The 25,126-nt window shown below is 34.5% G+C and overlaps 1 protein-coding gene, 1 long non-coding RNA gene and 1 pseudogene across 3 annotated transcripts in view; 1 reads left to right on the forward strand and 2 right to left on the reverse strand.

The window, feature by feature from the left end:
• Nucleotides 1-25,126, reverse strand: part of LOC309640502 — an 875,392-nt gene that overhangs the window by 589,852 nt on the left and 260,414 nt on the right. The gene's annotated exons all lie outside the window — the stretch shown is intronic.
• REDIC1 (regulator of DNA class I crossover intermediates 1) overlaps nucleotides 1-25,126 on the reverse strand; it is an 85,599-nt gene that overhangs the window by 33,762 nt on the left and 26,711 nt on the right. Inside the window, 3 exon segments of the mRNA XM_082419254.1 lie at nucleotides 18,664-18,724; nucleotides 20,180-20,249; nucleotides 20,509-21,017. Of these exon segments, the coding sequence (XP_082275380.1) occupies nucleotides 18,664-18,724; nucleotides 20,180-20,249; nucleotides 20,509-21,017 (640 nt within the window).
• LOC309640496 (large ribosomal subunit protein eL20 pseudogene) lies at nucleotides 905-12,024 on the forward strand (annotated as a pseudogene). The gene has a single exon. The product of its transcript is annotated as a large ribosomal subunit protein eL20 pseudogene (transcript).

Raw genomic sequence — 25,126 nt, forward strand, 5'->3', positions numbered from 1 at the left:
ATCATCTCACACCGGTCAGAATGGCCATCATCATAAAATCTAGAAACAATAAATGCTGGAGAGGGTGTGGAGGAAAGGGAACACTCTTGCACTGTTGGTGGGAATGTAAACTGATACAGCCACTATGGAGAACAGTATGGAGGTTCCTTAAAAAACTACAAATAGAACTACCATACGACCCAGCAATCCCAATACTGGGCATATACCCTGAGAAAACCATAGGTCAAAAAGAGTCATGTACCAAAATGTTCATTGCAGCTCTATTTACAATAGCCAGGACATGGAAGCAACCTAAATGTCCATCGACAGATGAATGGATAAAGAAGATGTGGCACATATATACAATGGAATATTACTCAGCTATAAAAAGAAATGAAATGGAGGTATTTGTAATGAGGTGGATGGAGTTAGAGTCTGTCATACAGAGTGAAGTAAGTCAGAAAGAGAAAAACAAATACAGTATGCTAACACATATATACGGAATCTAAGGGGAAAAAAAAAAAAAAGGCCATGAAGAACCTAGTGGCAAGACGGGAATAAAGACACAGACCTACTAGAGAATGGACTTGAGGATATGGGGAGGGGGTGGGGTGCGATGTGACAGGGTAAGAGAGTGTCATGGACATATATACACTACCAAATGTAAAATAGATAACTAGTGGGAAGCAGCCGCATAGCACAGGGAGATCAGCTTGGTGCTTTGTGACCACCTAGAGGGGTGGGATGGGGAGGGTGGGAGGGAGGGAGATGCAAGAGGGAAGAGAAATGGGAACATATTGTATATGTATAACTGATTCACTTTGTTATAAAGCAGAAGCTAACACACCATTGTAAGGCAATTATACTTCAATAAAGATGTTAAAAAAAAAAAGAAATGTTTAACAAAGACTTAGAAGAATTATGAACAAACAAACAGGGATGAACAATACAATAACTGAAATGAAAAATAGACTAGAAGGAATCAATAGCAGAATAACTGAGGCAGAAGAACGAATAAGTGACTTGGAAGACAGAATGGTGGAAATCACTGCTGCAGAACAGAAAAAAGAAAAAAGAATGAGAAGAAATGAAGACTGCCAAAAAGATCTCTGGGACAACATTAAATGCACCAACATTTGTATTATAGGGGTCCCAGAAGGAGAAGAGAGAGAGAAAGGACCCGAGAAAATATTTGAAGAGATTATAGTTGAAAACTTCCTTAACATGGGAAAGGAAATAGCCACCCAAGTCCAGGAAGCACAGAGAGTCCCAGGCAGGATAAACCCAATTAGAAATACGCCGAGACACAGTAATCAAATTGACAAAAATTAAAGATAAAGAAAAAATACTAAAAGCAACAAGGGAAAAGCAACAAATAACATACAAGGGAACTCCCATAAGGTTAACAGCTGATTTCTCAGCAGAAACTCTGCAGGCGAGAAGGGAGTGGCACAATATATTAAAGTGATGAAAGGGAAAAACCTACAACCAAGAATACTCTACTGAGCAAGGCTTTAATTCAGATTCAATGGAGAAATCAAAAGCTTTACAGAGAAGAAAAAGCTAAGAGAATTCAGCACCACCAGATGAGCTTTGCAACAAACGCTAAAGGAACTTCTCTAAGCAGAAAAGAACAAGCCACAACTAAAAACGGGAAAATTACGAATGGAAAAGCTCATTGGTAAAGGCAAACAAACAGTAAATGTAGGAAATCATCTGTACAAAATATGGTATCAAAACCAGCAATTGTGAGAAGAGGAGAGCACAAATGCAGGATATTGGAAAGACATTTGAAATGAAAAGACAAGCAACTTAAAACAATCTTACTTATATATAGACTGCTATATCAAAACCTCATGGTAACTGCAAACTGAAAATCTACAGTAGACACACACATAAAGCAGAAAAAGCATCCCAAACACAACACTACAGTTAGCCATCAAATCACAAGAGAAGAGAACAAAAGAGGAAGGGAAGAAAAAAGACTAACAAAAACAAACACAAAACTATTAACAAAATGGCAATAAATACATATATATCAATAATTACTTTAAATGTAAACAGATTAATTGCTCCATCCAAAAGACAGAGACTGGCTGAATGGATACAAATACAAGACCCATATATCTTCTGTCTACAAGAGACCCACTTTAGATCTAGGGACACATACAGACTGAAAATTAGGGGATGGAAAAAGTGTTCCATGCAAATGAAAATCAAAAGAAAGCTGGAGTCACAATACTCATATCAGACAAAATACACTTTAAAATAAAGACTTTACAAGAGACAAAGAAAGACATTACATAATGATCAAGGGAACAATCCAAGAAGAAGATACAACAATTGTAAATATATATGCACCCAAATAAGAGTACCTCAATATATAAGACAAATATTAACAGCCATAAAGGGAGAAATCGACAGGAACACAATATTATTGGGGGACTTTAACACCCCAATTTCATCAGTGGGCAGATCATTCAGACACAAAATCAATAAGGAAACACAGGCCTTAAATGACACATTAGACCAGGTAGACTTAACTGATATTTACAGAGCATCCCATCCAAAAGCAGAAGAATACACATTCCTCTCAAGTGCACATGAAACATTCTCCAGGATTGATCACTGGGCCACAAAGTGAGCCTCAGGAAATTTAAAAAAATTGAAATCATATCAAGCATCTTTTCTGACCACAGCACTATGAGATTAGAAATCAACCAGAAGAAAAACACTGTAAAAAAACACAAACACATAGAGTCTAAACAATATCCTACTAAACAACCAATAGAAAGAGGAAATCAGAAAAATACCTAGAGGCAGTTTAAAGGGTCTGGAGGAAAAAGAAGTTTGGCGGTCACAGAGAGGGGGTCTGGGAAGCGCCTGGCAAGTGGCTCTCCAGATTAAAGAACTTGTCTGAAGTTAAGGAACTTCTGGACAGAGAGGCTTAAAATTTGGATGCATACCATTTCTCTAAAAGGATCTTCGTTCATGAGCCAGGGGTTGGGCTGAAGCTCCTGTGATGGGAGCTCTGAGTCCAAACCACTGGACTAACAGAGAACTGCAGTCCCCAGGGAATATTCATTGGAGTGAGGTCTCCCAGAGGTCCTCATCTCTGTACCAAGACGCAGCTCTACTCAACAGCCTACAAACTCCACTGTTGGAAGCCTCAGGCCAAACAACCACTAAGACAGGAACACAATCCCACCCATAAAGAAAAAAAAAATGAGACGGCAAAAAAATATGTCACAGATGAAGGAGCAAGGTAAAAACTTACAGGACCAATAAATGAAGAGAAAATAGGGAATCTACCTGAAAAAGAATTCAAAGTAATGATAGTAAAGATGATCCAGAATCTCAGAAATAGAATGGAGGCACGGATTGAGAAAACACAAGAAATGTTTAACAAAGATCTAGAAGAACTAAAGAACAAACAAACAGAGATGAGCAACACAATAACTGAAATGAAAAATACAATGGAAGGGATGAATAACCAAGGCAGAAGAACAAATAAGTGAGCTGGAAGACAAAATGGTGGAAATAACTGCCAAGGAGCAGAATAATGAAAAAAGAATGAAAAGAATTGAAGATAATCTCAGAGACCTCTGGGGCAACACTAAACGCACCAACATTTGAATTATAGGGGTCCCAGAAGAAGAAGAGAAAAACAAAGGGACTGAGAAAATATTTGAAGAGATTATGGTGGAAAACTTCCCTAATATGGGAAAGGAAATAGTCACCCAAGTCCAGGAAGCACAGAGTCCCATAAAGGATACACCCTAGGACAAACACACCAAGACACATATTAATCAATCTAACAAAAATTAAATTCAAAGAAAAAAATATTAAAAGCAGCAAGGGAAAAACAAAAAAATAACATACAAAGGAGTCCCCATAAGGTTATCAGCTGATTTTTCAGCAGAAACTCTGCAGGCCAGAGGGAGTGGCAGGATATACTTAAAGTGATGAAAGAGAAAAACCTACAACCAAGATTACTCCACCCAGCAAGGATCTCATTCAGATTCAATGGAGAAGTCAAAAGCTTTTCAGACAAGAAAAAGCTAATAGAATTCAGCACCACCAAACCAGCTTTACAACAAATGCTAAAGAAACTTTTCTAGATGGGAAACACAAGAGAAGAAAAAGACCCACAAAAACAAACCCAAAACAATTAAGAAAATGGTAATAGGAACATACATATCAATAATAACCTTGAATGTACATGGATTAAATGTCCCAACCAAAAGATACAGACTGGCTGAATGGATACAAAAACAAGACCCATATATATACTGTCTTCAAGAGACCCACTTCAGAACGAGGGACACATACTGACTGAAAATGAAGGGATGGAAATAGATATTCCATGCAAAGGGAAATAAAAAGAAAGCTGGAGTAGCAATACTCATATCAGATAACATAGTCTTTAAAATAAAGACTGTTACAAGAGATAAGGAAGGACATTACCTAATGATCAAGAGATCAATCCAAGAAAAAGATATAACAATTATAAATGTTTATGTACCCAACAAAGGAGCACAACAATACATAAGGCAAATGCTAACAACCATGAAAGGGGAAATAGACAGTAATACAATAATAGTAGGGGACTTTAACACCCCACTTACACCAATGGACAGATCATCCAAAGAGAAAATAAATATGGAAACACAAGGTTTAAATGACACAATAAACTAGATAGGTTTAATTATTATTTATAGAACATTCCACCCAAAAGTGGCAGAATACACTTTCTTCTCAAGTGCAAATGGAACATTCTCCAGAATAGATCATATCTTGGGTCACAAATCAAGCCTCAGAAAATTTAAGAAAATTGAAATTGTATCAAGCATCTTTTCTGACCACAATGCTATGAGACTGGAAATCAATTACAGGAAAAAGACTACAAAAAACACAAATACATGGAGGCTAAACAGTGCAGTAGGAAATCACCAAGATATCACTGAAAAATCAAAGAAGAAATTAAAAAATACACAGAAACAAATGAAAATGAAAACATGTCCCTTAAAACCTCTGAAATGCAGCAAAAGCAGTTCTGAGAGGGAAGTTTATAGCAATTCAATTTCACCTCAAGAAACAAGAAAAATCTCAAATACACAATCTACCCTACACCTAAAGCAACTAGAGAAAGAAGAACAAAGAAAACCCAGGACAGTAGAAGGAAAGAAATCATAAAGATCAGAGCAGAAATAAATGAAATAGAAACGAAGAAAACATCAGCAAAGATCAATAAAACTAAAGCTGGTTCTTTGAGAAGATAAACACAATTGAACCCTTGGCCAGACTCACCAGGAGAAAAAGGGAGAGGTCGCAAATCAATAAAATGAGAAATGAAAAAGGAGAAATCACAACTGACACCACAAAACTACAAAGGATTATAAGAGACTACTACAAACAACTATATGCCAAGAAAATGGACAGTCACAAAGAAATGGACAAATTCTTGGAAAGCTACAATTTTCCAAGACTGAACATGGAAGAATTAGAAAGTATAAACAGACCTATCACAAGTAATGAAATTGAAACTGTAATTAAAAATCTTCCAACAAACAGAAGTCCAGGACCAGATGGCTTCACAGGCGAATTCTATCAAACATTTAGAAAAAACCTAACAACTATCCTTCTCAAACTCTTCCAAAATATTGCAGAGGGAGGAACACCCCCAAATTCATTCTACGAAGCTACCATCACCCTGATACCAAAATCAGAAAAAGATACCAAACAAAAAAAATTATAGACCAATATCACTGATGAACATAGATGTAAAAATCCTGAACAAAATACTAGCAAACAGAATCCAACAACATATTAAAAGGATCATACACCATGATCAAGTGGGATTTATCCCAGGGATGCAAGGATTCTTCAATATATGCAAATCAACAAGTGTGATACACCATATTAACAAATTAAAAAAAAAAAACATATGATCATCTCAATAGATGCAGAAAAAGCTTTTGACAAAACTCAACACCAAGTTATGATAAAAACTCTCCAGAAAGTGGGCATAGACAGAAACTACCTCAACATAATACAAGCCATACATGACAAACCCACAGCAAACATCATACTCAATGGTAAACAACTGAAAGTGTTTCCACTAAGATCAGGAACAAGACAAGGATGTCCAATCTCACCATTCTTATTCAAACTAGTTTTGGAAGACCTAGCCACGGCAATCAGAGAAGAAAAAGAAATTAAAGGAATACAAATTGGAAAAGAAGAAGTAAAACTTTCACTGTTTGCAGATGATAAGATACTATACATAGAAAATCCTAAAGATGCCACCAGAAAACTACTAGAACTAATCAATGAATTTGGTAAGGTTGCAGGATACAAAATAAATGCACAGAAATCTCTTGCATTCCTATACACTAACAATGAAAAATCAGAAAGAGAAATTAAGGAAACTATCCCACTTAACATTGTAACAAAAGGAATAAAATACCTAGGAATAAACCTACCTAAGGGAGACTTCCCTGGTGGTACAGTGGTTAAGAATCCACCTGCCAATGCAGGGGACACGGGTTAGAGCCCTGCTCCGGGCAGATCCCACATGCCGCAGAGCAACAAAGCCTGTGAGCCACAACTACTGAGCCCATGTGCCACAACTATTGAAGCCTGTGCACCTATAGCCCATGTGTTCTCTCCACAACAAGAGAAGCCACCATAATGAGAAGCCTGCGCACCTCAACGAAGAGTAGCCCCCACTCTCCGCAACTAGAGAAAGCCCATGCACAGCAACGAAGACCCAATGCTTCCAAAAATCAATCAATCAATAAATTTATTAAAAAAAGAAAAACATAAAACCCTACATAAGGAGGTGAAAGACTTGTACTCAGAAAACTACAAAACACTGATGAAAGAAATCAAAGATGACATAAACAGATGGAGAAATATACTATGTTCTTGGATTGGAAGACTCAATATTGTGAAAATGACTATACTACCCAAAGCAACCTACAGATTCAATGCAATCTCTATCAAATTACCAATGGCATTCTTCACAGAATTAGAACAAAACATTTTACAATTCATGTGGAAACACAAAAGACCCTGAATATCCAAAGCAATCTTGAGAAAGAAAAACAAAGCTGAAGGAATTTGGCTCCCTGACTTCAAACTATACTACAAAGCTACAGTAATCAAGACAATATGGTACTGGCACAAAAACAGAAACATAGATCAATGGCAAAGGATAGAAAGACCAGAGATAAACCCATGCACATATAGTCACCTAATTTATGACAAAGGAGGGAAGAACATACAATGGAGAAAAGACAGCCTCTTCAGTTAGTTGTGTTGGGAAAACTGGACAGCTACATGTAAAAGAATGAAATTAGAATGCTCCCTAACACCATACACAAAAATAAACTCAAAACAGATTAAAGACTTAAATGTAAGACTGGACACTATAAAACTCTTAGAGGAAAACATAGGAAAAATGCTCTTTGACATAAATCACAGAAAGATCTTTTTTGACCCACCTCCTAGGGCAATGAAAATAAAAATAAACAAATGGGACCTAATTAAACTTAAAAGCTTTTCCACAGCAAAGGAAACCATAAACAAGATGAAATGACAACCTTCAGAATGGGACTAAATATTTGCAAATGAAACAACAGACAAATGATTAATCTCCAAAATATACAAACAGCTCACGGAGCTCAATATCAAAAAACAAACAAGTCTCAAATTCTTTTTGACGACTGAAATAATATCAAGCATGTTTTCCAACTACAATGGTATTAAACTAGAAATCAATTACAAGAGGAAACCTGGAAAATTCAAATATGTGGAGATTAAACAAAATGCTCCTGAACAATCACGGGTTAAAGAAGAAATCAAAAGAGAAAAAATATCTTGAGACAAATGAAAATGGAAATAACAACATAACAAGACTTAAGGGATGTAGCAAAAACAGTTTTAAAAGGGAAATTCATGGTGATAAATGCCTACATCAATAAACAAAAGATCTCAAATAAACAAAGTAACTTTACACCTCAAGGAACTAGAAAGAGAACGAACTGAGCCTACGGATAGTAGATGAAATAAAATAACAAATTTCAGAGCAGAAATAAATAAAATAGAAAATAAAAAGATAATAGAAAAGATTAATAAAACTAAGAACTGCTTTCTTGAAAAGATATAACAAAATTAACAAACTTATTTAGACCCAACAGCAACAAAAAAAGAGGACTCAAATAATAAAATCATAAATGAAAGAGGAGACACTACAACTGACACCACAGAAATACAAGTGATCATAAGACAGTACTCTGAACACCAACAAAGTGGACAACCTAGAATTTATGGAAAATTCCTAGAAACTACAACCTACAAGACTAATCCATGAAGAAATAGAAAATATCAACAGACTGATAATTAGTAAGAAGATCAAATCAGTAATCAAATACTTCCCAACAAACAAGTCTAGGACCAATGACTTCACTGATGAATTCTACCAAATATTTAAAGAAAGTTAATATAAATCCTTCTCAAACTCTTCCAAAAAAAAGAAGATGAAGAAACACTTCAAAACTCCTTTTATAAAACCAGCATTACCTTGATACAAAAACCAGACAAGAACACAACAAGAAAAGAAAATTACAGGCCAATAACCCTGATGAACATAGATTCAAAAATCCTCAACAAAATATTAACAAACTGAATTCAACAAAACATTAAACGAATCATACAGCATGATCAAGTAGGATTTATTCCAAGGATAAGGATGGTTCAACATAACACAAATCAGTCAACGAGATATACCATATTAACAAAATGAAGGGTAAAAATCATATAATCATTGATATGAATGCAGAAAAAGCATTTGCAAAAATTCACATCCATCTATGTCTAAAAATCTGTAACAAAAGGGTATAAAGACAGTGTACCTCAACATAATAAAGGCCATGTATGACAAGCTTACAGCTAATATCACATTCAATGATGAAAAGCTGAAAGTTTTTTCTCCAAGATCAGGAACAAGAGAAAGATGCCCACTCTCACCACTTTTATTCAACATAATATTGGTAATATTTGTTAGAGCCAATGGACAAGAAAAAGAAAAGAAAAAGAAATAAAAAGCATTCAAAACTGAAAGGAACAATTAAAATTATCTTTATCTGCTTATAACATAATATTATATATAGAAAATGCTAAAGATTCCACTGCTGCCAAAAACACTGTACAATAAATAAATTTGGGTAAAGGATACATAACCATATACAAAAATAAGTTGCATTTCTATACACTAATAATGAACTATCAGAATAAGAAATTAAGGAGACAACCTTATTTACAATTGTATCAAAAAGAATAAAATACCTAGAAATAGGCTTAACCAAAGAAGTGAAATACCTGTACACTATAAACTATAGCACATTAATAAAGGAAACTGAAGACACAAATAAATGGGAAGATAGTCCATGATAACGGATTGGAATAATTAATATTGTTAAAATGCCCATTCTAGTCAGAGTCATCTGCATATTCAGTGCAATCCCTGTGAAAATTCCAATGATATTTTTCACAGAAATAGAAAAACAATCATAAAATTGGTATGGAACCACAACAAAACCCAAATGGCGAAGACAATATTGAGAAAAAAGAACAGAGCTGGAGGCATCATATTTCATAATCTCAATATTAAAGTTATAGTCATCAAAACAGTATGACATTGACATAAAAACAGACACATAGACCAATGGAACAGAAAAGAAAGCCCAGAAATAAACCCATATATATTTGGTCAATTAATTTATGACAAAGGAGCCAGGAATATACAATGGAGAAAGGACAGTCTTTTCAATAAATGGTGCTGGGAAAACTGAACAGCCACACACAAAGGAATGAAAAATGGACCCCTATCTTATATCATACATAAAAATTAACTCAAAATGGATTAAAGACTTGAATATAAGACCTGAAACCAAAATACTAGAAAAATACACAAGTGGCAAAATCTTTGACATACATCTTGGCAATGATTTTTTGAATTTGACACCAAAAGCAAAGGCAACTAAAGCAAATATAAACAAGTGGGACTACATCGAACTGAAAAGCTTTTCACAGAAGAGGAAGCCATCAAAAAATTGAAAAGCTAACCTATTGAATGGAAGAAAATATTTGTAAATCATATATCTGATAAGGGGTTAATAGCCAAAATATATAAATAACTCATATAACTCAAAGTGAAAAAACAACAATCCCACTAAAAAATGGGCAGACAACCTGAACAGACATTTTTCCAAAGAAGATCTACAGGCAACCAACAGGTACAGAAAAAGATGCTTAAAAAAATGAATTATCAAGGAAATTCAAATCAAAACCACATCTGTGAGAATAGCTAGCATCAAAAACATAAGCAAAAACAAGCCTTGGCAAGGATGTGGAGAAAAGGGAACCCGGGTGCACTGTTGGTGGGAATGTAAATTGTTCAGCTGCTATCGAAAAATAGAATGGGGTTTCCTCAAAAAAATTAAAAATAGGGTAAATCCTGAGTTCTCATCACAAGGAATTTTTTTCTATTTCTTTAATTTTGTATCTATATGAGATGATTGATGTTCACTGTACTTATTGTGCTAATCATTTCATGATGTATGTAAGTCAAATCATTATGACGTATACCTTAAACTCATACATGCTGTATGTCAATTATATCTCAATAAAACTGGAAGAAAAAATTAAAAATAGAACTACCATATGATCCAGCAATTCCACTTCTGGTATTTTTCCAAGGAAAAGAAGACACTAACTCAAAAAGATTATCCTCACCACCATGTTCACTGAAGCATTACTTACAATAGCCAAGACATGGAAACAACCTACGTGTCCATCAATGGATGAATAAAGAAGATGTGGTATATATATATACACACACACACACACACACAATGGAATACTATTCAGCCATAAAAAGTAAGGAAATCCTGCCAACTGCAACAACATGGATGGACCTTGAGGGCATCATGCTAAGTGAAATAAGTCAGGCAGAGAAAGAAAAATACCATATGATCTCACTTATACATGTAATCTGAAAAAAAATTCATAAATAGAATAGATTAGTGGTTGCTAGAGTTGGGGGGTGGGATATGGGCAAAATTAGGGGAGGTGGTAAAAATGTAGAAACTTCCAATTATAAAATAAATAAGTCCTGGGGATGTAATGTACAGGATGGCAACTATAGTTAATAATACTGTATTTTATATTTGAAAGTTTCTAGAGAGTATATCAAAATTTCTCATCCAAAGAAAAAGAATTTGTAACTGTGTGGTGATCCATGTTAACTAGACTTACTGTGGCGATCTTTTCACAGTGGGTACACATATCGAATCACTATGTTGTAAACTTTAAATAACTGTTATATGTCAATTATACCTCCATAAAAATAATAAAGTAGTTTCCTTTTCGAGGGTGGCAGCGAGCATGGATAGAGCGCCATGAAGGCCTCGGGCACACTTCCAGAGTACAAGGTGGTCGGGCATTGCCTGCTGACCCCCAAATGCGGCATGTCTCCCCTCTACTGCATGCAAATCTTTGCACCTAATCATGTTGCCAAGTCCTGCTTCTGGTACTTTGTGTCTCAGCTGAAGAAGATGAGAGAGTATTCAGGGGAAATTGTCTACTGTAGACAGGTGCTGGAGAAATCTCCCCTGTGGGTGAAGAACTTTGGCTTCTGGCTGTGCTATGACTTCCACAGCACTGAGAGTACCGGGACCTGACCACAGCCAGTGCAGTCACCCAGTGCTACCAAGACATGGGCGCCTGGCACCGCGCCTGGGCCCACTCGATCCAGATCACAAAAGCAGAAGAGATCGCAGCCAGCAAGTGCTGTCGACCAGCAGTCAAGCAGTTCCACGACTCCAAGATCAAGTTCCCACTGCCCTACCAGGTTCTCTGTTGCCAGCACAAGCGACACCTCACCACTAATAGGCCCAACACCTTCGTTTAGATGCAGGCCCTCCCTGTCCCCAGGTCTGCCCAAATAAAACTCATTGGGAAAACCGGAAAAAAAAAAAATTATATCCCCCAAGATGTTCTTCTTTCCTATTCCATTCCACATCCAACAAAAGGATCTTGGAACACCCCTAATTACCCATACCCTACTATCTGCCAAGCAAGAGGAGTTTTTGTTTGGTTTGATTTTTGGTTTTGGTTTGCTTGTTTGCTATCTCTTCATTAATTCTGCCTCAGTAGGAATTACCTGTCCCAAACTTTCCCAACCAGTAGGCAGGTATAGCTCAGCTCCTCTACTGCTCCAATCCCTTTCTTCCTCTCTTATTGTGACTCCTGCCTTGGTCTCTCTTGTAAAATTTAAGATTTTAGCCAGGGTTCCACTATGCCTTTAGCCCTGTCTAGGCATCACAAATTAAAAGCTGATGCCTGCTCTACCTAAAGAACTCATAGCACCTGATACCCTTCAGGTTCCACCAGTGAGCTTATTTTCTTTTCTGACACATTCAAGCTGCCATAGATGTAGAGATTGTTTTTTAAGGATTCTAACCTGCTCATGATTCTTTCTTTAAGAGGATATATCTATATTATTCTTATTTAGGAAATATGAGTTATTTAAAGGAGTAACAGGATAGCATCTAATATTATTGACCACATTCCCTTCCTTGAAAATCTCTCCCATTTTTCTTTCCTATGACACCATTCTTTGAGAACTCCCAAATCTCTCTAGCAGCTCATTCTCTCTCTTTTTTGATGGTAAACAATATTTATTTTCACTGATTAGCAAACAAAAGGAAAATTATTAATACATAATTCAGTTTTGTTTATTCTGATTTTATTTACTGTATTAATTACTGAAATCTAACAGAATCTTGGAAAGCAATTTTTAATGGAACTATAGTTGATTTACAATATTATTTAGTTTAGGTGTACAGCATAGTAATTCAGTATTTTTGCAGATTATACTCCGTTATAAGTTATTACAAGATAATGGTGCTAATTACCTGTGCTATACAATACATCCTTGTTGCTTATCTATTTTATACTTAGTCGTTTGTATCTCTTAACCCCACAGCCCTAATTTGTTCCTCCCTGCTTTCCTATCCCCACTGGTAACCATAAGTTTGTTTTCTATATCTGTGAGTCAATTTCTGTTTTGCATATGCATTCATATGTATTATGTTTTAGATTCTACACATAAATGATATCATACACTATTTTTCTTTCTCTGCCTGACTTATTTCAGTAAGCATAATATCCTCTAGGGCCATAAGGCCATCAACATTGCTGCAAATGGCTAAGTAATATTCCACTGTGTGTGTGTGTGTTTATATATATATATATATCCATCCCACATCTTCTTTATTCATTACTTTGTTGATGGACACTAGGGTTGCTTCCATGTCTTGGCTAGTACAAATAGGGCTGCTATAAATTTTGGGGCACATGTAACTTTGCAAATTAGTGTTTTCTTTTTCTCCTGATATATATACTAAAGTGGGATTGCTGGATCATATGTTAACTCTATTTTTAGTTTTTTAAGGAACTTCCATACTGTTTTCCATAGTGGCTGCACCAATTTACATTCTCACCAACAGTGTACAAGTGTCCCCTTTTCTCCACATCCTCTCCAACATTTGTTATTTGTAGACTTTTTGATGATAGCCATTCTGACAGGTGTGAGGTAATATCTCATTGCTGTTTTGATTTGCATTTCTCTAATAATTAGTGATGTTGAGCATCTTTTCATGGGCCTGTTGGCCATCTGTATGTCTTCTTTGGAAAAAAAGTCTGTTCAGGTCTTTGATCATTTTTTGATTGGTTATTTGGTTTTTTTTGATACTGAGTTGTATGAGCTGTTTACATATTTTTTGATATTAATCCCTTGTTGATTGCATCATTTCTAAATATTTTCTCCCATTCTGCTGGTTGGCTTTTCGTTTTGCCAATGGTTTTATTTGCTGTGGAAAAGCTTTTAAATTTAATTAGGTCCCATTTATTTATTGTTGATTTTATTTCTTTTGCCTTAGGAGACAGACTTCCCAAAATATTGCTAAAATTTATGTCAAAGGGTGTTCTGCCTATGTTCTCTTCCAGGAGTTTTATTGTTTCATGTCTTACATTTAGGTCTTAAACATTTTGAGTTTATTTTTAAATATGGTGTGAAGAAATATTCTAATCTCATTATTTTATGTGTAGCTGTCTAGTTGGGCCAGCACCACTTGTTGAAGAGACTCTCTTTTCTCCATTGTATATTCTTGCCTCTTCTGTCATAGATGAATTTACCATAGTTTTGTGGGTTTCTTTCTGGGCTCTCTATTCTGTTCCATTTATCTATGTGTCTGTTTTTGTGCCAGTACTATGCTGTTTTGAATACTTCAGTTTTGTTGTATTCTCTGAAGTCTGAGAGGGTAATTCCTCTGGCTTTGTTCTTCTTCTCAAGATTGCTTTGGCAACTCAGGGTCTTCTGTGGTTCCATATAAATTTTAGGATTATTTGGTCTAGTCCTGTGAGAAATGTCATGAGTGTTTGATAGGGATTACATGAAATCTGTAGATTGCTTTGGGTGGTATGGTCATTTTAACAATATTAATTCTTCAAAGCCACAAATGTGATATCTTTACATTTCTTTGTATTATGTTCAATTTCCTTCATCAACGTTTTATAGCTTTCAGCGTATAGGTCTCTCATCTTCTTAAGTTTATTCCGAGGTATTTTATTCTTTTTGGTGTGAGTTTTAAATGGGATTTTTAAAAACTTTCTCTTGTATCCTGCCACCTTGCTGCATTCATTTATTAGTTCCAGTAGTTTTTGTGTGAGACTTTAGAGTCTCTATATAAAGTATCATGTCATCTGCAACTAATGACCATTTTACCTTTTTCCTTCCAATTTGGATAACTTTCATTTCTTTTTCTTGTCTGACTTCTGTGGCTAGAGCTTCCAGTACTATGGTAAATCAAAGCAGCAAGAGTGAACATCCCTATCTTGTTCCTGAATTTAGTGAGATGGCTTTCAGTTTTTCACCATTGAGTATGACATTGGCCATAGGTTTGTCACAAATAGGCTTTATTATGTTGAAATATTTTCCCTCTATACCCACTTTGATGAGAGTTTTTACCATGAATGGATGTTGAATTTTATCAAATGCTTTTTCTGCATATATTGAGAAGATCATGTGATTTTTATCTTTCCTTTTGCTAATGTGATATACCACATTGGTTGATCTGCAAATGTTGAACCATCCTTTTGACCCTGGAATGAATCCAGCTTGATTATGATGTATGATCCTGTTTATATACTGTTGGATTTAGCTTGCTAATATTGTGTTGAGGATTTTGCCATCTATATTCATGAAAAATATTTGGCCTGTAATTTTCTTTTTTGTACTGACTTTGTCTGGTTTTGGTATCAGTGTAATGGTGGCCTTGTAGAATGAATTTGGGAGTGTTACCTACTCTTCCATTTTTTGGAATAGTTTGAGAAGGATAGGTATTAGTTCTTCTTTATATGTTTGGTAAAATTCCCCTGTGAAGCCATCTTGCCCTGGACTTTTCTTTGTAGGGAGTTTTTCAAGTTACAGATTTTATTTCACTCCTAGTGATTGGTCTGTTAAAGTTGTTTCTTCTGGACTCAGTCTTGGCAGGCTGTATGTTTCTAGAAATTTGTCCTTTCTTCGAGGTTGTCCAATTTGTTGGCATATAACTGCTCAGAGAATTCTCTTATATTTCTTTGTATCTCTGTGGTATCAGTTTTTATTTCTCCTGTTTCATTTCTTATTTTATTTCAGTCTTCTCTCTTTCCTTCTTGGTGAACCCAGCTAAATGTTTATCAATTTTGTTTATCTTTTCAGAAAAACAGCTCTTAGTTTAATTGATCTTTTCCATTTTTTTAATCTCTATTTTCTCTCTGATCTTTATTATTTCCTTCCTTCTGCTGACTTTGATCTCTGTTTTTCTTTTTCTAATTCTTTTAGGTGGTAGGCTGTTTGAGATTTTTCTTGTTTCCTGAGGAAGTCCTATATCGCTATAAACTTCCTTCTTAGAACTGACTTTACAACATCCCATGTATTTTGAAAAGTTTTGTTTCCATTTTTATTTGTCTCAAGGTACTTTCTGATTTCCTCTTTGATTTCATTGTTGATCCATTTGCTTTTCAGTAGCATGTCATTTAGTCTTCATGTGTTTGTTCTTTTCCTATTTTTCTTTCTGTAGTTGACTTCTAGTTTCATACAGTTGTGTTCTGAAAAAAATGCTTGATGCAATTTCTACCCTCTTAAATTTGTTGAGGCTTGTTTTGTGGTCTAGTATGTGATTTATCCTGGAGAATGTTCTGTGTTCAATTGAAAGGAATGTGTATTCTGTTGTTTTTGGATGTATTGTCCTATAGATATCTACTAAGTTTAACTGGTCTAGTGTGTCCTTAAGACCACTATTCCTTTATTGATTTTCTGTATGGATAATCTGTCCATTGATGTCAGTTAGGTGTTAAAGTCCCCTACTATTATTGTATTATTGTCCCTTTCTTCCTTTAAGTGTTAGTATTTGATTTATATATTTAGGTGCTCCTGTTTTGGGTGCAAATATGTTAACAAGTATAATATTCTCTTCTTGTTTGATCCCTTTATCATTATATAATACCCTTCTTTGTCTTTTGTTATATCCTTTGTTGTGAAGTCTCTTTTGTCTGATATGAGTATTGCTACTCCCACTTTCTTGTTGTTTCCATTTGCATGAAATATCATTTTCCATCCCCTCACTTTTACTCTGTACGTGTCTTTTGCCCTAAAGTGAGTCTCCTGTAAGCAGCATATTGAGGGTCTTGGTTTTTACCCAATCAGCCACCCTATGTCTTTTGATCGAACACTGACATTTAAAGTAATTATTGATAGGTATGTACTTATTGCCACTTTATCACTTGTTTTCCAGTTGTTTCTGTAGTTCTTCTCTGTTCATTTTTTCTTTTTGTTTCTACCATTGTGGTTTCATGAGTTTCTTTAGTAATTCCTTGGTTTCCTTGCTATTTGCTTTTTGTGTAGCTATTATAGGCTTTTGACTTGTGGTTTCCATGAGGATCACATATGTTGACCCATAATTATATCTACAGTAAGTCCCCTACATACGAATGAGTTCTGTTCTGAGAGCGCGTTCATAAGTCCAATTTGTTTGTAAGTCCAACAAAGTTAGCCTGGGTACCCAACTAACACAATCAGCTATATAGTACTGTACTGTAATAGGTTTATAATACTTTTCACAGAAACAATACATAAAAAGCCAACAAACACAAAAGTAAAGAAAACATTTTTAATCTTACAGTACAGTACCTTGAAAAGTACAGTAGTACAGTACAACAGCTGGCATACAGGGGCTGGCATTGAGTGAACAGGCAAGAAGAATTACTGACTGGAGGAGGGAGAGGAGGTGGGAGATGGTAGAGCTGAAGGATCATCAGCAATGAGAGATGGAGGGCAAGCTGCAATTTTATACATGCCTGACGTTGATGACAAAAGTTCTGGTTCCTTGCTGGATTCAATTCTATCTACCCTCTTGAACAAAAGATCCAGTGATGTCTGGGGGGTAGTAGCTCTTTTTTTCTCATCATAGATGACACAGTAGCACTGGATTGCATTCTGAACGGCTGCTGCAACTTTCATGTACTAAGTTCAGGTCCTGTGCCTCAAAAACTAACAGTGCCTCCTCAAATAAAGAAAGTCCCCTTACCAAATTCCCTGCATTGTGAATCTCTTTAGTTCTTCAGTTACTTCTTCTTCCTCTTTTCTCTCTTCATCCTTTCTTTGGGCTTCCAATTCTATTGTTATTGCTTGGTGCTTCTTAGCAGTACCAGCTACATCACCACTGCTTTTACGCTTGCTTCCAGACATCCTGGGCTTGAAATAAAGACACTGTACTACTATACTCTATACAGTACTGTAGAGTAAAGTACACAAAAGCACAACCACTTTTAGAAGACGCATGCATGTGACAATGCATGCCAGACACATGAACTAATTTATGTGATTGGACACGTGAATGCATATTCACATCTTTGAAAGTTCTCAACTTGAAGGTTCATATGTAGGGGACTTACTGTACTTGTTTTAAACTGATAGTCATTTAATTTCAAACACATTTTAAAATATCTACATTTTTTACTCCCTTCTCTTACATTTTGTGGGGTTTTTTATGTTATATTTTACATCTTTGTGCTTATTCCTTAACTGTTTATTGTTTCATGTCCTAGTATGTGTCCTATCCTAGAGAATGTCCCATGCGCTCTTGAAAAAAATGTGTATTGTTTTTTGAATGACTGAATCATACACCCTTATTATGAGCAGGGATTACAACTTAGGTAACCAATGTTTATATATGTTTTAGTATTCTTAAATATATAACTATTTTCACCTGTAACACAATTAAACCTAAAGAAATTTCATCTTGGAATAAATTTTATAGGACTTATAGAAAGAACTTTAAATGCATCTATATTGGTTTGACTAAAATAAGGCACATTACAGTTTCTGAAATGTTGTTAATTTTATTTCTCAATCTAAGCTATAATTTCCCCAGAGTAAAAAAATATATTAAAAAAAAGTTACCCTAAAAAGAAAATTTTCAGAAAGAGCTAACCTTAAAGTAAATTTCAAATACTAAAATAAGACATGATAATACAACTTACTTAATTGGAAAGATAATGTAAGATGTACTTTACCTCACCAATTCCAAAGTCCCATGATTGCTTAGAACACAATTCTTCCAAAGGGATATTACCCCTAAGGGTTTTAAATAAGAAAGTATTAGCGTGTGTTTTATTCTCTCTGAAAATTATTGTTCTAAATTATGATTCCCAAAGTTGGTTAAAGGTCAGAATTATAAGAGAAGTTTTTTAAAAGATAAGGATTCATAAGCTCTATCTTAAGGAGCCTATTTATTTTGTGTAGGTCAAACTTGATATTTTGTATTTTAAAATCACCCCTTGGGCTTCTCTGGTGGTGCAGTGGTTAAGAATCCACCTGCCAATGCAGGGGACATGGGTTCGATCCCTGGTCCAGGAATATCCCACATGCCACGGAGCAACTAAGCCCATGCGCCACAACTACTAAGCTTGCACTTTAGAGCCACAAGCCACAACTACTGAAGCCCTCATGCCTAGAGCCCATGCTCTGCAACGAGAAGCCACCACAATGAGAAGCCTGTGCACCGCAATGAAGAGAAGCCCCTGCTCACCGCAACTAGAGAAAGCCCACGTGCAGCAATGAAGACCCAATGCAGCCAAAAATAAATAAATAAATAAATAAATAAATAAATAAATAAATAAATAAATAAATAAATTTATTAGGAAAAAAAAAACCCTCAAGTGATGAGGATCTTCACACACACAGGTTTGGAAGCCATATTCTAAATCACTTTCATAAAATATGTTTTAAAATTCAAGTTTTAACATCCTGTTTTTCATTCATAAGTTTCTGAATATTTGGAGGTTTGACAACAAAGAACCTAAGTTGTTGATTTTATTAAATAAGCGGTGAATCTATTTTTTAATTTGTTGTGCCAATGCCATAAAAATGGCATCTAATAATTCTTTGTATTAATAGATATTTTACATATTTCCATAAGAAAGTACTTCCAAAATAAAAATCTATTCTAATTCATGATTTTCAATTACAAAGATTTGATTAAATCATAATTATTACTGAGAAAGTTAGGCATATTCTGAAACTACAAGTTTTCTTTAATTTCCTATAATGTCAGTCCCATAAATTGTTGATATGCTTGTTTATGACATTAACATTTGAATTCTATTACTCCCTTGTTCTGATTCTGTATTAACCAAGCAACCTTCCCATGGCAAGCTGCCAAAAGGTAGAAAATATTCAGTAAGAAAATTATGCCAGTAAGCATTCCTATATATGTCACCCTTCTATTTCTTATTGTAAATTAATAAATTGACATTCTGGTGGGTAAATAAATTTCCTGAACACATAAGTCAGTTTTCTCAAATCTAATTAACACTATGATTCAGATAAGAAGATATTTTTGCACTGGTGAATATGAGGACCAAACTCTCAACTAGGGTGATATTACCAAGGTCTGACAATTGATTTTTGAGGCCAGTCTGCCCACCCTCAGACAGCATTATGCTTACCTCACTTTGTATCAGTTTAATCCTTAAACATGTATTATATTAGGTCCCAATTTGCATTCCCCAAATTTACCTAAAAACTTACATATGGTTCACTGAATATTTCTGGGTTTTTTTCTGGGATGTCTTCTCTTGGTAATCACTTTCAAATTTTCCTTTAAAAATAAAAGTATGCACTGAAATAAAACTTTAGCATAGACAATTTCTATTTTTTAATTTGAAGCTTATTAGCATGACCCATATAGAGGGATGCCACTGGTCCACAATGTCATATAGTAGAATGTCATTCTATTTTTAATTTCATGTTCCTCCAAACACACACACACACACACACATACGGATATTCATTAAAACTGAAAACAAACAAACAAAAGGCCCCAGTAGATTATTACACTTTCCATCTATAACACCAACCTTTTTTATCAGAGCTGGCTGGGTAACAATCCTTCTCAAAAGATGTACTAAAATTATTTCTTTCATTATTGTTGTACTCTTTCTGACAATTCTTGTTTGGTCGACACTTTTCTGGAAAACTTGATCTATTAAAAGTAGAATTACTAGAAGTCAACTCTGGATCTGTAAAAGTACTTCTAATGCATCTATCAGTGAAATGGTTTTTATCAGAACTAATGACTGCACTGTCATAACCACACTTGTCAAAGGTTTTCTTTATCTTCTGTTGATCTATGTTTAATAAGTTGATCATATTTTCACTAATAAAAGAGTCACAATTATCTGATAGAAGGCTTGGGGTTTGCTGGTTCATATCTTCATTAGAAAACTTTTTTCTATTTTCTCCCCAAATATGTTGTAATGAATTTTTTTCAGTAATGAAGTCTGACTGTCTTCTTTCATCCATGCTTCCACAATATTCACCTACAACTATAGCAGGTCTCCTAGTAAGGAAATTTCTATTTTCTGGACTTTAGGATAAATAAAAATATATTTAGCAAGAAAAGCATAGAGCATTCTCATTTAGAAACACGTGAAGTTAAATTCTTACAGAACATACTGAGTAGCTGCTAACATTTAAGTAGACCATGTTTACATTTTTAAAATTTAAATAAATAATACTGCTTTGGGGGGAAATTTGTCTAATATCCTCTTCTAATACCTTAGTGAGTATAAAAATAATCTACACTTAGTTTAGTACTGCAACATGAAAAACTAGTATGTGGTTCAATTTACTGTTTTATTAACAAAACAAAATATGACCAATCTATAGTATGTCTTCCATAATAATGTCTAGAGAATTACCTAGGCAAACACTGTACCTAAATGCCACTCCATTTAACCAGAGAAAGACACTGTGAAGACTGCTCAGAGAAAATAATTACCCTTAGTGTTAAAATGTCAAATAAAATTGTTATGAGAACATTAAATCAGATATTTCTCAACCTAACAAGGAACTCAGCCTAACAAACTATCTCTGAAGTTCCCAAGGAAGAGCAATATAACTACAAATGCATACGTAAGTAATAAAGCCAAGAGATAAGATGGATTAGATGAAAATGTTAGACAAGATAGCTTGCAAATTCCCTTCTAATGCATAATTATTATAAATTATTATAAATCATAATTCTAAGTTATATCCAACTTGTATTAAAGAATCAAAGTTATCATGGAAAGTAATTAGAAATCAAGGTATTATGAATTTTGTTGCCTTTGACTATTTACAAATTTACTTGGGGTTGGTTTTGTTCCAGAGATTGGAGGTACCAAGGAAATTTAGAAAAACATAGACTGCTGAAACTCTGATTGAGTTCCAATTTTATTTATAATTAATTTATTAAATATTTAATGAGCAAGTACACCTACTCTGTTCTAGGCAGTGTGCCATGTGTTGGGGACAGAGAGATAAAATATTTCAGTTTGGTATTAAGGAGAGAGAGAGATGTTTTGTCCATGAATGCACACAGATCATGATTCTACATTATTTCTCAATATGGGTCTTATTGGTATTTTGGGCAGAAAAATGCTACTCTGTTATTACCAAAAGGCATAACCTATAGTATGCAATAACATACACCATTAACACCAGAGAAATTTCTATAACTCTAAATGAGAAAATAAATTTAAAAGCACTCAGTAAGTTAGAAAGCATACTACAAAATGTAAATCATCATTTTAAAAGGGTATCTTAAGCATTCAGACTCAGGATAATCACTAACTCAAAAGATGTGGGCAATACAGAAGTGTATAGTGCACAGTCATTGCTCACAAGAAATAGTCTAGAAGAGGCAAGAAAAAATTAGAAAGTGAAAAGTGCTATCCTACAGTAAATTGTTACTATAGTACATAGAAAGAAGAAATTCTTTTGATTGAGAAAAATCAGGCAGGTGGCATTTGAGTTGGGGACCAAATGTTGGGAAGAATTGTTACTTGTACAGATGAGAGAAATGATGCTAAAAATTTAAAAGTCTTATTAAGACAAATCCATCCAGTTTCTTTAACAATTTAATTTTTCCTATAGATAAATATAAAATTCATGAAAATTATGTACCAAAATAGGGATAAATTTGTTATCTAATAAAGAGTATTCAACAGATATTTAATGTATGCCTATTATGTGGTAAGGAGACAATACAGCTTATATTCTAGTGAACAAATATATTAAACAAATAAGATAATTAACCATTAATAAGTACAATGAATAAAAGAAATAAAGAATTAAACAGATAAAGATAATTATAGTGCCTTTATAGGTGCTACAAAATCACGTGATGGAATAACATGTTGGAGGTCCTGTTTCAGATAGTTTGGTCAGGAAAGTCCCTAATTAGGAAGTGATAAATAAGCTAAAAGTACAGAATGGTTAGACATGTGAGGAAAGGAGTAAGCACACCCTGGGAATGGAATAATAACAAATGCAAGGTCTGCAGCATGTTTGGGAAATGAAAAGGAGAGGAATAAAGCTAGATTAGAATCAGTAAAAGAAAACTTATGACTTAAGGCTTAAAAGGTACAAAAGGGCCAAAAATCATGCAGAGCTTTATTTCTGAAAAGAGCAATAAGAAACATTGAAAGGTTCCAAGTACAAAAGTAAAATCGACTGCTTTCTGCCTTGGAAAATATCAGTCTGATTGCTGGGTGAATATGAATTTCAGGTCTTCTGACTACCCAAATGAAGCAAAAAGGACCAGATTTATCTTCCCAACTGACCAAATTAAAAAACTAGACAAAATACATGAGACAATGATTTTCAGACATGGGCCATCAGGTAGAACAGGATAATGATCCCTGAGAAAGAGAAAACAAATCAAATGAACCCTATAACTGCTCCTAGCTTACTACCTTGAGAGTGTATCCAAGCCACAGAATACTTGAATACTTGGAGGGGAAACCTAGTCAGAGCCCACAGATTACCCTTCTTGAGGAAATAGGGCTGGGGGTTCAGGGAGACTACAGAAAATAGAGTTCCCAGGGCAGAGTACCATGAAGGAGGGTGTTTCAAAAAGAGGAAGCTCCAGAGATCTACAGAGTTCTCAAATCTTTAACCAAGTACTGACCAGCACATACATATGAAGCAATTAGTCAAGGCTGGGAAAAGAACCACCCAACATGAGAAGATGGAACAATTCCAGGAACTCACACAAGGATGGGAAAATTTTGTGTTCTCATCAACCAGAGTGGAAAACCTTGTAATTCAAAGGAAATTGGAGAGGACTCAGAAGAGTATAGCCTCAGCAGAGGGCAAATTAACCATAGACTGAAGGTGTATCTGGTCCTGCTTAACAAAGTTTAAAGCAACCCTCAATAAAATCATACTACTTCCAAGTAACTAAACTGTATCCCAGAACAAAGCTTAAGATGATCTATAGGAATACAAGATTTCCAGAAACCAAAAAGATAATTCACAATGTAGAGAATCTAAACAAAATTCGCAAGAATGCAAAGAAGCAGAAAGTTACAATCTGTAATGAGGAGGAAAATCAGTTATTAGAAATAGACTAAGAAATGACACAAAATGATATAATTTATAGATAAAGACATTAAAAGAGTTATCCTAACTATATTCCCTATATTCAAGAAGCTAAAGGAAAGATTGAGCATGTTGAATAGATACAAGGAAAATAAAAAGAAGAGTTAAATCAAACTTCTAGAGATGAAAAATACACTGAATAAGTTTACCAGTATTAGATACCAAAGAAAATACAATTAGTGAATTTGAAGGTCTAACAATATATATAAAATGAAAGGAGAGGGAAAAAATGGAAAATAAATAGAGCATCAGCAAACTGTTACAAAACTTCAGTTGGACTACTTTACATATTTTTTGGGATCCCAAAGAAGACAGGAGAAGAATCAGAAAAAATATTAGAAAAATTAATGACTGAATATTTTCCAAATTTCGTAAAAACAATAAGTCCACAGATCCAAGACGCTCAACACAGCCCAAACACAAGAAATAGGAAACAAACATCCTAATCCTAATGGAGAGAAATCCACAGTAGAAAATCTGTGGTAGAGAATCCATGATGAAAAATCTTAAAAACAGAGAAAATTGTACATTATATATACACAGATATTAAGATAAGAATGACAGCAAACTTCTAGTTGGAAACAATGGTACTCAAAGACATTTTTCAAAAAGAAGAGAACAATAAAGACTTAAAAATATACAAGAGATGAATTAATCACCAGCAGACCCACACTATAAAAAATGTTAAAGAAAGCCTTTTAAACAGAAGCAAAATGTCACCAGATGTAAATCTAGATCTGCACAAAATAATGAAGACCACCAAAAATGATAAATTTGAACTAAATATAAAAAATTGCTTACTTATTTTTTAACTCTCTCTAAAACAAAAAGAACAATAATGGATTTATAACATATATATAAGTAAAATGTATGAATACAACAAACACAAAGGCTAAAGGAAAGAAATAGAAGCATACCATTATAAGTCTCATATTATATTTGAATTGGCATAATATAACTTGAAGACAGTCCATGATAAATTAAATATATACTATAAAATCTAAAGCAATTGCTGAAAAACAAAAAACAGAGTTATATCTAATAATACTT

The sequence above is a fragment of the Balaenoptera physalus genome (assembly GCF_965194825.1).
Source record: "Balaenoptera physalus genome assembly, chromosome: 13".
NCBI lineage: Eukaryota > Metazoa > Chordata > Mammalia > Artiodactyla > Balaenopteridae > Balaenoptera > Balaenoptera physalus.